At 46.9% G+C, this 13,457-nt stretch overlaps 1 protein-coding gene across 1 annotated transcript; it reads left to right on the top strand.

Moving 5' to 3' along the window:
- The first annotated feature begins 2,613 nt into the window (after positions 1 to 2,613).
- Positions 2,614 to 12,036, top strand: rhbg (Rh family B glycoprotein). Its single transcript, XM_061081191.1, has 10 exons — positions 2,614 to 2,791; positions 6,632 to 6,818; positions 7,559 to 7,709; positions 7,831 to 7,978; positions 8,565 to 8,731; positions 9,706 to 9,843; positions 10,007 to 10,140; positions 10,408 to 10,529; positions 10,936 to 11,009; positions 11,959 to 12,036. Exons 1-10 carry the CDS (start codon positions 2,614 to 2,616, stop codon positions 12,034 to 12,036), a joined length of 1,377 nt encoding a protein of 458 aa, XP_060937174.1.
- The last annotated feature ends 1,421 nt before the right edge of the window (positions 12,037 to 13,457 follow it).

Raw genomic sequence — 13,457 nt, 5'->3', positions numbered from 1 at the left:
GGTGTCAGTGGGTGTATGTGGGTTTCTGTGGGTGTCGGTGGGTGTCTGTAGGTGTCGCGGGTGTGTGTGGGTGTTTGTGGGTGTCAGTGGGTGTCTGTGGGTGTCGGCAGGTGTCTGAGGGTGTCGGTGGGTGTCGGTGGATGTCTGTGGGTGTCTGTGGGTGTCTGCGGGTGTCTGAGGGTGTCGGTGGGTGTCGGTGGATGTCTGTGGGTGTCTGTGGGTGTCTGTGGGTGTCTGTGGGTGTCGGTGGGTGTCTGTAGGTGTCGCGGGTGTGTGTGGGTGTCAGTGGGTGTCAGTGGGTGTCTGTGGGTGTCTGTGGGTGTCGGTGGGTGTCTGTAGGTGTCGCGGGTGTGTGTGGGTGTCAGTGGGTGTCTGTGGGTGTGTGTGGGTGTCAGTGGGTGTCTGTGGGTGTCGGTGGATGTCTGTGGGTGTCTGTGGGTGTCTGTGGGTGTCTGTGGGTGTCGGTGGGTGTCTGTAGGTGTCGCGGGTGTGTGTGGGTGTCAGTGGGTGTCTGTGGGTGTTTGTGGGTGTGTGTGGGTGTCTGTAGGTGTCGCGGGTGTGTGTGGGTGTCAGTGGGTGTCAGTGGGTGTCTGTGGGTGTCTGTGGGTGTCTGTGGGTGTCTGTGGGTGTCGGTGGGTGTCGGTAGGTGTCGCGGGTGTGTGTGGGTGTCAGTGGGTGTCTGTGGGTGTCTGCGGGTGTCGGTGGGTGTCGGTGGATGTCTGTGGGTGTCTGTGGGTGTCTGTGGGTGTCGGTGGGTGTCGGTGGGTGTCTGTAGGTGTCGCGGGTGTGTGTGGGTGTCTGTGGGTGTCGGTGGGTGTCTGTGGGTGTCGGTGGGTGTCTGTGGGTGTCGGTGGGTGTCTGTAGGTGTCGATGGGTGTCTGTGGGTGTCTGTGGGTGTCGGCGGATGTCTGTGGGTGTTTGTGGGTGTCTGTTGGTGTGTGTGGGTGTCTGTGGGTGTCTGTTGGTGTGTGTGGGTGTCTGTGGGTGTTTGTGGGTGTCGGCGGATGTCTGTGGGTGTTTGTGGGTGTCTGTTGGTGTGTGTGGGTGTCTGTGGGTGTCTGTTGGTGTGTGTGGGTGTCTGTGGGTGTTTGTGGGTGTCTGTGGGTGAGTGTGGGTGTCTGTGGGTGTCTGTTGGTGTGTGTGGGTGTCTGTGGGTGTCTGTGGGTGTGTGTGGGTGTCTGTGGGTGTGTGTGGGTGTATGTGGGTGTCTGTGGGTGTGTGTGGGTGTCTGTGGGTGTGTGTGGGTGTCTGTGGGTGTCTGTGGGTGTGTGTGGGTGTCTGTGGGTGTTTGTGGGTGTCTGTGGGTGTCTGTGTGTGTGTGTGTGGGTGTCTGTGGGTGTGTGTTGGTGTCTGTGGGTGTGTGTGGGTGTCTGTGGGTGAGTGTGGGTGTCTGTGGGTGTCTGTTGGTGTGTGTGGGTGTCTGTGGGTGTGTGTGGGTGTCTGTGGGTGTGTGTGGGTGTATGTGGGTGTCTGTGGGTGTGTGTGGGTGTCTGTGGGTGTCTGTGGGTGTCTGTGGGTGTTTGTGGGTGTCTGTGGGTGTGTGTGGGTGTCTGTGGGTGTTTGTGGGTGTCTGTGGGTGTCTGTGTGTGTGTGTGTGGGTGTCTGTGGGTGTGTGTGGGTGTCGGTGGGCGAACAGGATGCTGCTCAGACCTTTTCTCTCCTGGTGTCTGTTTGACGCCTGTGGTCTCAACTGGTGAAAGCTCAAATGCCACAGAATCAAAACAACATTCCTGCCAGTTGGTTCAGCTCTGAGAAGAAAAGGATGGAGGACGTTGATGCAGGTGTGTCTGAACTCCCTTATCACGAGGAGGAGGAAGAGGAGGAGGAGGAGGAGGAAGAGGAGGAGGAGGGGGAGGAGGAGGAGGAGGAGGAGGAGGAGGAGGAGGAGGAGGAGGAAGTGTCCGTTAGCCGGACCCCGGACCTGCCGCCTCTACGGAACCCATCCAGCCTCTCATGTCTCAGTGTCAGTTAGTCACTGTTGATATTGTTGCCATAAAATAAACCAGTTTGTTTAACAGTGGGTGTGTTTCAGGATGTAGAGCGGGTCGTCCACCAGACAGAGAGTCGGTGGTGCGATCCCCGGCTCTTTCCGTCCACATGCTGAAATAACTTTGGGCAAGATGCTGAACCATGAAGTGCAAAAGCAAATAGAAGCAAAACCTGGTAAAAAAAATGGATCTGAAGAAATAAATAATAAATGAATAATCAGTGCTGCACATAGAGGATCTGTGTGAATGTCAAACACTGAACAGATCATCAAGAGCTTTATAATCAAAGATCATTTACCACATGAGACACAAACACACACAACAGAAAATAAATTCAAACAATTCAAACAAGTTGAGCTCCAGTGCTGAAGAATTTAAAAAGCCCAGCAGCAGGGGGGAGGAGCTCTGTGGAGGAGGTAGGTCTGGTGGGTGTGGCCCAGAGGAACAAAAACACACGTGTAAGACAGTTCAGTGTCTGACTGTGAGCCTCCTCTTCTACCCCCCCTCCACACACACACAGACACACACCAGCCTCCTGTCTCTGCACTCAGGACGTCCCAGAGCGGGTCCGACTCTCTGTGCTGGATCTTTAATCCCTTTTCATCCTCAGCCTCCTGAAGACAACATGACGGACGCAGCCACCAACATGCGGCTGAAGCTGCCGATCACCTGCTTCATCCTGCAGATCATCCTCATCATCCTCTTTGGGACGATGGTGCAGTACAACACAGACACGGACGCAGCCGCATGGCACAACCAGACGCTTCCTGACTACGAGAACGACTTCTACTACCGCTACGCAAGTGAGTGTGGGTGTGTGCTGACTCGGGGTCAGAGGTCACAGCCTCGACTCAGGGGCTGAAATGCTTTTGACTGAAGTTTGTGTCTGAATCTGAGTGAAACTACATCTTGCAAAGTTGCATTGAAAGAGACTTTAATACAAAGAAAATGTTGAATATCCTATAAATCATTATGAAGGGAGGAAGCAGAGCACGGCAGAGTTTATTAAATCAGGGGGAGAAACAAACTCTTTTAATGTCCTGTCGTTTCCAGGTTTGAGTCATACGCTCAATCCTCCCTTTCCTTCTCAGCCTTGCAGAATCATCCCATTTCAGTGTAACTCTGCAGTTTAGTGGTGAATTAATGATCCTGATCACAACTCCCTGACACTGAATCTCCTGCACACACTCCCTCACTGGTTGCTACTGTAACTACAGCACGTTTCTCTGTTAACTTTGCAGAAACATTTGTGTCTTTGTCAAAGTGTTTCCAGCGACAGCTCCACTGAGAGATGCTGCATCAGGGGAAAAGCTGTTTGATGAGCTGCAGCTTCTCTCTAATTGGACGGGTTCTATTCTTTGTGAGCGGACGTTTGTTACGGACGTCTTCCGGTTCGCTGCCGTCCAACAGAAGCTCGTCCACTTGATTGTCTAAATAAAAAAATCCTTCACTGGCTGGAGGAGGAAACACAGGCCACTAATTACAGCCTGTCAAACGCTCATTACTGCTTCTCGAGCACATTTTATCTCCACTGACACATAACCTGAGGCTGTTGTTCAGAAGGAAATAATCATAACTAATCTTTCAATTAATATATAATAGAGGTGTGTTTACTTTGTATGTTATTGACCTTATATCATATCGACCTACTACTTCCACAAACGTGTGAAAAGTAAATCATTAAAACTTATATATAAACCACACACGTGAACAGTAAAAGAGAAAATTCAGTTTAATTCGATGAAAAACTTTGACTCTAAAATCTTCAGTGCAGATAAACCAGATATGATGAACACAAGGTTTTCCTAACTTCACTCTGCACCACAGGTTTGTTCGTCCTAAACCGACAGAAGTGAAAAACATCCATATTTACATAACTACATTTAACTGCATATTTACAGTGAAAAGCGGCTGGAACGAATCACATCTGTCCGTCGCTCTTTTCCATTTGCCGGCGTGAATAGATGAAATTGCACGACTTTACTTTTTGCTCTGTAATTCACTAACCTCCTCACAGCTCCACCTTAAAGAACGACTACCTTCATTAACATGACTGACGGCTGGTATGAGTCAAAGCGTTCAATCGGCCTCTGGGTTGTTTGGGATTCTGAACGGGATTTGACCTGTGACCTCACAACTGGAATGTCTCAGTAGAGCTCATACCTTCTCCAGGGCTTAAACTCAATCAAGCTGCGTCCAATTAAAACAAGACATCAGTCCTCTGAGCAAACCGGAGCGTGTGAATGAATGAATTTGTTGTGTGAAGTGTTCGGGATGAGAGCTAGCACCTCCTGGTCCGAGGCCAAGGTTCTCTGCAGTAAGAGGTCCGTCCCTCCGGGTTGGTTAGTTAGTATCTGGATCTGGGATCAGGAGTGAGGTGGAGATGAGGCACACGATGAGCAGGCGCGGCCTCAGCAGAGCTGCGGGCGCCGTGCCGCATCGCTGAAGACGGAGCCGAGCTGCAAAGCAAAGTTTCCAGTCGAGCCACATTCCTCCGTTATGGTCAGGAGCTCCGGGTCGTGATCGAAAGAACGAGATCAAGAAAACAAGCGGCTGAATTCAGTTTTCTCCGCTGGGTGTTCGGGCTCGTGGGCGCCTTCCTTCTCGTGGTCATGGGTCGAGACCCCGGGCTGGACCCAGAGCTCATCTGGCCTGGGGACGCCCCGGATCCCCTCAGTAGGAGCTAGAACGATGGGGCCTGGGAGAGGGATGTCTGGATACAGCACTCGGACAGATACCTCTACGTCCAAAGTCTGGATACGTGAAGGACAATGGACGGTTGGGAAAAAGTCACAAGTCACAATCTGTTCTTTCTTGGCCGATGTCCCATCTTCCCATTGAGCCTGGGTTCTGTAGGTTTAGAATAATCCTGCTGAGAAACGAACAGAAGGAAAACCTGTCTCCTCGGGGCAGCAGCTCTCATCCCAGACGTTCAGGTGCATGTTGTTGTTTCACCTCATTAACTTTCAGGCCTCAAGTTTCAGAACAACTTTAAAACCTCAGGAAAAAAAAGCAGAGCAAGGTCCATTAGAGTTAATGGCTTCAGATAATCTTTAACCCGACACCTCCTCTGTCATGGGACGCAAACACAAGGTCACCGTCATGTTGCATTGCTGTGTATACACAACCTACATGCTCCGTCTGTACTGCATGCCCGGATGGGTCTGTACTGCAAACAGACAGGCTGACACTGTGCGGGGGGGGCTATAGGACAGGGACAGACATCATGTGCATCTTAATCTAAACCCACGGTTTGCTGCAGGTCATGAAGTCAACGCATTGCCTGTAGACATGCTGGTGTGAGATAAGTGTGGTAGCACAACTGAGATAAGTGTGGTAACACAACTGATCTGCCGAAGGTGAACAAAGCAATCTGGTGATGAAAGAGGTTTATGACCTGTGGCTGTGAGTCAGCTTCTTATCCTCAGAACAACTCTTTTTTTAAAGTCCATGTAGTTAAAGATGTGATTAGTGGGTTTTATAACATTCAGTTCCCTTTTTTGTTTAAAACGTGTTTAAATTCCTTAAATTTAAATGAGACGGCTGCTTTTGATTGATTAAAACCTTTATTTGTATAATTGTAGACGATGGTAAAAAAACAAGTGTAACCTAGAGCAATATGATAATTTTGAATTTTACCATCACAGATATAATATATTTATAAAATATTGGTAAACCAGTTGTTACATTTAATCTCAGTTTTCCACGAACCGCAAAAATTGAAGAAAACCCAACAAAAAAAGCGATTAATACAGATTTCAGTTCAGATTTCATAGTTTTATTCTCTTGTGACTGTTTAAAAGAACTTCTTTTTCAAACACCCCCATAAAACCTGAGGCAAAGTCCAATGAGACGACTTGCTTTGTGCGTCTGTGTCCTCCTGTACGTCCCTGCTGGTATCTGGGCCACACGGCCGGGGGGGGCGGCGCTGGCAGCTCCTCCTGTTGGGACCCAGTTCACAGTCTCCATGGCAACAGCAGCCGCGGCACAGGGCGATAGTGTGTGAGGCGGTTTGACACAAACAACGTGAGTTTGAAAACTAAAACAAAACAAACAGCTGAGTTGTGTGATCGGTTGTGAGAATCCGCCTCAGTGAGGATGAAGTTTTGCATTTCCTCACGATGTCGAGTTCCGTGTTCACAGAGCTTATGTAACTGTGCTGATTCCCAGAGGGAAGCTGCTGGTCGATGACAAAGACCTTAAGTTCCCCAGGCGCTGGCAGTGGTCGGAGGGTTTTGTTGCTCGAGGCTTTTGAGGAGCAGACAAGAGGATGATCTGAGATGACCCCCCCCCACCAGTTAGTTTTAGATTTAAAACACTTATACCACAAGTACACCTGCCATCCACCTACAATTGAGTAAACGCTGCTGAGATATTCTGGTCTGCAGGAGTATCGGACGTCTATAAAGTGCTTTGTCTCTGAAGAGCAATGAATCCTGAGATAAGTCGGCCCCAACAAAGATCCACACATCGGAACGTAGGGTTTCCAGGGATGGACGTGTGCATTTGAAGAGGCCTTCGGAATAGGACCGGGCTCTGGTGGATGTAGGAGATCTACTGAGTGATATTATAGTTAGTCTGTAAATCCATTTGTTCTTTCATGTTTGCTCACGTTTGCTTCTTTCATGTTTTCCACTGTGCAGGTTTCCAGGATGTGCACGTGATGATCTTCATCGGCTTCGGCTTCCTCATGACCTTCTTGCAGAAATATGGCTTCAGCAGCGTGGGCTTCAACTTCCTGATTGCGGCCTTCGCCCTGCAGTGGGCGACGCTCATGCAGGGCTTCTTGCACGGCATGCACCACGGCAAGATCCACATTGGAGTGGAGAGGTACCTGCGAACTGTGCACGTGAAGAAGAAAGTCTTCTTGAATGTTGCAAGCTAATTGTCTGCAGCATCACCTCGGGGTCAAACAGCTCATTCCAAACAGACGCTGAACTGGTTTCCTACTGAAAAATTGAAACGACAATGTAAAGCAGTGTTTGTTCAGCTGCCTTCGCCCTGAGGCCTGATGGGGAGGCCACACCCATTTAATTACTCTCTCTCTCCTTTCACTCACTTTTAAACTTGTCAAGGAGCAACATGATTTAACTGATCGAGATAAGATCCAGGAGCACGGCTTCAGGAGAGAGTCTGAACCTTTCTGGCTCTTCTTCGAAAACCAGATCCTAGAAAAGAGGATCCTTTGTGCTCTTACGTAAGATCACATGACAAAAAATCAAGTTATGACATGACTCAGCTACTTTCTAGAGGGAAAGAGTCAAAGAACTATCGTTTGGTTTAGTTAACAGTAAAACATATTAAAGTTCAGCTTCACTTTAATTGATACAAACTAAAAAAGATGTACCTTTTAAAACAGCAATATACAAAAAATACAAAAATATAAAACCTGGATAATCCAAGAGGAAGAGCCACTAACATCATAGAATCATAGAACCCGAATAATGATGGCGTTAAATTGAAAACAACCTCGGAACATGTTCTGTTTTCTGAATGATCTTTAGAATCCTCTTGTTGTTGCTGCTTCTGTTTCTGTGCTGATGTCGTCTAATTCAACTCGTCTCTCTCAGCATGATCAACGCTGATTTCTGCACCGGCGCCGTGCTCATCTCATTCGGAGCCGTGTTGGGTAAAACCAGCCCGGTGCAGCTGCTGATCATGGCCATGTTCGAGGTCACGCTGTTCGCCGTCAACGAGTACGTCGTGCTGACGGTTCTCGGGGTGAGTCACAGAACACGAGTGGATCTTCTTCTTCTCACTGTTTGACCTGAGCATCCTCTGTACGAGAACTTCCATCTTCAACCATAGCAACGTGAAACCAAGTGAAGCCTATTTGTTTCAGGCCAAAGACGCCGGAGGCTCCATGACCATCCACACGTTCGGGGCGTACTTCGGCCTGATGGTGACCCGGGTCCTGTACCGGCCCAACCTGGACAAGAGCAAACACAGGAACAGCTCAGTCTACCACTCCGACCTGTTCGCCATGATCGGTAAGCAACACGCTAACAGCAGCCTGCCATCTAGTGGTGGTGACACGCACTGTCACCATGAGCTCTGTTCTGATCTCCAGTGTGTCCAGCACTGAAACTGCGTAAACTAAAGATAAAGGAAAAAATAAACAACTCAATAAATCAATTATGTCGGATTGAATCATTTTAAAATGTTTTATTTATTCTTTAAAGTCGTATTATTAATTGTATATTTCAGTTTTTTCTTTGTGTGCATTTCCGCTTCACTATGCAAACGAGTAGAGCTGTCATTCAAAGTCATGGAGTCAATTTGCCTTTCGTGTTTTTTAATTTGTTTAGTTCGAAACAAAAGATGAATAAAATACATAAAATAGGAGGAAGTAAACACAGAAGGGAATTAACGTGAAGGTGGTTAAAAACAAAAGTTGAATAAAAATATGATGATTGATGCCCACGTTTATCTTTTATATAATCTCCTGTGCATTAATGGCATATTAATTAAAAGTGTCTTTATTTGTAATGTTGGTTGTTTTAGGAGCAATCACTATATTTCACCCCTTTGCACTGATGAATCTAACAAGCGCTCCTGTTATTCGCCTGCTTGCAGGAACCCTGTACCTGTGGATGTTCTGGCCCAGCTTCAACTCGGCCGTCACGGCTCACGGAGACGACCAGCACCGCACGGCCATGAACACCTACTACTCCCTGGCAGCCTGCACGCTGTCCTCCTACGCCATGTCGGCCCTCACGGCGCACGACGGCAAGCTGGACATGGTGAGGCCTCAAACGGGGGTTTCCTTTATCAAGCCAAGGTGGCAGATCTTAATTAACAATTGACAGTGAAGGTTGAAACAAAAGCAGGTCAAATAAAGATGAGAATCCACAGAAGAAGCTGATGAAGGGTCAGGCATGAGAAACGAGAGGAGGAAGATCTTTGCTTTCGCAGAATAAAGTCAAGGAAAGTCCTGATCGTCTCGGTAGCAGCCAGAGGCGAAGAGAAGGACAGGTTTCTCTTGACCTCCGGCGTCAGGGAGGATCTCAGCGTATCAGGGTCATAACTCACGTCTCCTGAAGGTTCAGTCACATGACCACTCAGCTGTCAACACTCAATCACCCTGAAATCAAGATGGTGCATTCCTGCAGTGATGGTTATCAAACCTGAGAATCCTGAAGAGTGCTGTGACTTGTCAGAGGTGTGTGTGCATGTGTGTGTGTGTGTGTGTGTGTGTGTGTGTGTGTGTGTGTGTGTGTGTGTGTGTGTGTGTGTGTGTGTGTGTGTGTGTGTGTGTGTGTGTGTGTGTGCGTGTGTGTGTGTGCGTGTGTGTGTGTGTGTGTGTGTTCAGTGAGCTGATTGGATCAGTTCATCTCTGAAGTGTTCGACCTGTTTGCTGCAGCGCGTGATCGGACAAAGTTTCACATGTCATTCATTTGTCTGTTGAGTAAATTCTTTACGTTCCAGGTCCGTTTGTCACCTTTGTGTGTGTGTGTGTGTGTGTGTGTGTGTGTGTGTGTGTGTGTGTGTGTGTGTGTGTGTGTGTGTGTGTGTGTGTGTGTGTGTGTGTGTGTGTGTGTGTGTGTGTGTGTGTGTGTGTGTGTGTGTTTGTGTGTGTGTCTGGGATCCTAAGGCTCCTGGTTCAGGATCTTCTCAGTTAAACTTCTCCTGGACACAGATCTCAGAAGTTGTTCCTGAATCTCTGATCATCTTCATCTTCTCTCATGCAAACCTCATGTTGTCATGTTCTCTTCAGGTCCACATCCAAAACGCCGCCCTGGCTGGTGGAGTAGCAGCGGGAACAGCCGGTGAAATGATGCTGACGCCTTTCGGCTCCATGATCGTGGGCTTCCTGGCCGGTATCATCTCCGTCCTGGGCTTCAAGTACCTCTCAGTAAGGACCAGTCCCAGTGTGATAGTGATGTGGTGACGGGTAGTTCACGGTCTCATCCAGTGAGACTCTAGTGTCAACATTAAAACGATGATGGAGTAATGCAGATTTGCTCCAGTTATATGTAGAAGCAGTGACGCAGCCTGACCCTTGCTTTGCTCCTCAGCCCGTCCTGGAGGATAAACTCAAGATCCAAGACACCTGCGGCGTGCACAACCTGCACGGCATGCCCGGCATCCTGGGCGCCATCGTGGGAGCCGTCACCGCTGCTTGTGCGACCATGGAGATTTATGGAAAAGGGTAAACGATTCATACTGTGGTAAATCCATAAGTTGTTCACATGTGTCTGTGCATGAAGAGACTGAGGTTTTCCCTTTTTCCCAAAAAGGTAACAAATACTCCAAATACCCAGAATGCACCGGGCTCCCAGGCCTCTCTCCTTGAAGCTTGACCTTGTCTCCTTGGGGTCAGACTGAGTGCAAATAGGGATCCTTAGAGATATTTACCTGTGTGTGTGTGTGTGTGTGTGTGTGTGTGTGTGTGTGTGTGTGTGTGTTTGTCTCTCAGCATGGTGGACGTCTTCCCGGCTGTGGCCGATGGATCCTTCACCGCGTCGGTTCAGGGCGTTCGTCAGGCCATCTCTCTCGCCGTCACCCTGGGCATCGCCCTGCTGGGGGGGCTCATTGTCGGTAGGTGTTGATCCGACGAATCACAGCACAGAGTTTGGGATGAAACTGGGATTGATTTGGTTTCGGAAGGTGAATTGAACATGTGTGAAGCAGATCCTGGAGAGGAGGGGGTCAAATACTCTAAAGGATAATTTCTACCTGATGAATAGTCGCTTGACTATACGTTATCTCCATAACGTATTGTTTCTTTATGCATAAATTGTTGTTTTGTTTAATGTACAGTGCACCAACCACACCATGGCAATTTCCAATATATGCAAATATACATGGCAATAAAAATAATTCTGATTCTGATAAACCTTAGAAGTTCAGATTTCTATTTCACTGAAGTTACTCAGTCAGAGTCATAACCTTGTGTTTGTTTCTACACGTCTTTAAACGACCACTTCTCTTCTCCGGCCTCCAGGTTTCATTTTGAAGCTCCCTCTGTTCGGCACCCCCCCGGACTCCATCTGCTTTGAGGACAGTATCTACTGGGAGGTGAGTAGTTCACCAATCAACCCTCTCACGTGGATCATGAGAGAAGTTGTTAACTGGAAGTTTTATCAGGACAAACCTGAAGACGCCACTTTTTCATGCACTCGTCATTTTAGAGATTTTGTTTGATTTGTTTCACACTGTTAGAAAAGAAACAAATCAAATACAAATAACTGTATGTGATAATTTGACCTAAATTTGTGTCTGAAGATTTGAATCACAGTAGAAATCTTTGAAATACTGTTTTCGCAAATTATTTAAAATGTCCTCTTTAGTTTTATTCCTGTTAATGTTGTGAGGTTTCTTCTTATTTCTGTCACAGCCTCATTTATTGAATATTGTATTGCTTAAAACATGAGTCCTTTCAAGCGGTTTGACAATATTCTCAGAGTTCTTTCCACTGGAAATCTTGATATTATCCTAATAATCACATGAAGAAGTTATTAGGACTTAACGGCCCTTAGCTAAATGAAGACTCTGCTTCGTGGAGACTTTCTCTTCATCATACAAGTGGAAGTAAAGAGGGTAAAATAATTGAAGTGGAAGCTGCTGAACCACAGTGGCGCGGTGCAGCCACCAGGGGGCGCCCAGTCTCCACCACACAGTTTGATGGAGCAGGTGGATCACCTCTTTAGATTCTCCCAGTGCACACGTACATCATATAATTCATGTATTATATTAATTTATGCATATTTGTGCCTCGTTCTTATTTGACCAAATATAGAATTTTCTTTACTTTCTAATGAAGAGATTAACGACAGATAAATGATAACAGACATTTCCTCTGCGTACACTGAGAAACTGTATCTATTTGTTTCACTTTATTTTAAATGTATTAATTCTGTCGTCATTGATGAAGTCAAATCCCTGAGTTGTTGTGTTGTGTTGTCGTGGAGACACAACTCAACTTTCATCTTTCAGAGATTCAAGTCTTCTCCTGTTTGTGTTGCAGGTTCCTGGAGAGGAGCCGAGTCACGAGGAGCAGCTGACGGTGGTGAGGACCGAGGAGACCGAGAAGCTCAACAACTAGACACACAACTACACACACACACAACCACACACACACACACACTCACACAACCACACAGACACACACAGACATCCACACTGTCACACAACCACACAGACACCCACACACACACACACCTGAGGTCTTATCATCCTAACACTTGAGTATTACCTCCTATAGGCTGTTGATACAAAATACAACAAATAAAAACGTGCCCCCCCCCCTCACTCCCTCCCCTAGTGCTTAATAAAACTGTCGTGGACAGCTTCAGCCACCAGAGGTCGATCTCGAGCTGCGTTACTTTTCCACAGACCAGTGAAACCAGTGCCAGACACAGACCAGTTCAAACCAAAGACGGAGAGAATTCCCACCTGTCTCCACTCTTCTGTTCATTTTTAAATATCTGCAGAACGGTGCGAGTTCATAACTGTGTATTTGAAACGTGTATCTTCTCCTCATAGTTCTGCTTTGGGACTGTGTGTTTTTAGCTGAACTGTATATGAGTAGTTGTGTAGTTGTAGAACTTTTGTATCTTAACGTCGTTTGTTTGTCGAAAACTTTATGAAAATCAATCAATTATTATTTTTTTTGCCTAAATTGATTCGATCACCTCTGTATTCACTGTTTCCCCCTGGAACGGAAATGTTTGAAAACACAACATTGGATAAGTTTTTCACGAAATGAATTCAATAAATAAATAAATATTCAATATTTAACTGTATATTGTATTTTAATGAGGAGGAATGAAGAGAGGAATAAGAATAACTGACGTCCTGTCGGTGAACATCGTCATCAAAGTGACCGGAAATTAAACATTTTCAGGAAGTTATGGATTTATGATTTTTCCATCAGACGTCTGTGGATTTGTTTGTTTTATAAAATGTGGAAGATAAATTAATGACATTTCAACCGAGGTTTGTTGTGATGAAGACCAGGAATCTTCATTCCTTCTTACAACTTTTGTTTTTTTAAATGTTTGTGTATTGATGATGGGGGGGTACAGCCTCAGATCCAGATGAACTTCCTGTGTCAAACATCTGAAGAAGAAACCGGAGTCACTGGTATGAGGGGTGATTCATGCCACTGAGGAGGAGGAGGAGGATGAGGAGGAGGAGGAGGAGGAGGAGGAGGAGGAGGAGGAGGAGGAGGAGGAGGAGGAGGAGGAGGAGGAGGAGGAGGAGGAGGAGGAGGAGGAGGAGGAGGTGTCACAAAGTACAAGGAGAAAAATCTCATACTTTTCATTTTGAGCGAGACGGGACTTCTATGTCGAGGACTTTATTACGTCATTGTCGCAGGTAAACTTCTTACAGCAACAATAAAATCCCTTTATAATTGTTGAAAGTACGTTTTACACTTCGTATTAAAGCACGTTGAACGATTCAAAAGCAGAAATAAACGTGTTTGCTGGAGTTCGAGCTGTGATGAGCTGCTCGGCTCATGTC

The sequence above is a fragment of the Limanda limanda genome, chromosome 11 (genome assembly GCF_963576545.1).
Source record: "Limanda limanda chromosome 11, fLimLim1.1, whole genome shotgun sequence".
NCBI classification, from domain to species: Eukaryota; Metazoa; Chordata; class Actinopteri; order Pleuronectiformes; family Pleuronectidae; genus Limanda; species Limanda limanda.
The sequence above is the reverse complement of the archived record's forward strand: the minus strand, read 5'-3'. Positions and strand labels throughout refer to the sequence as shown.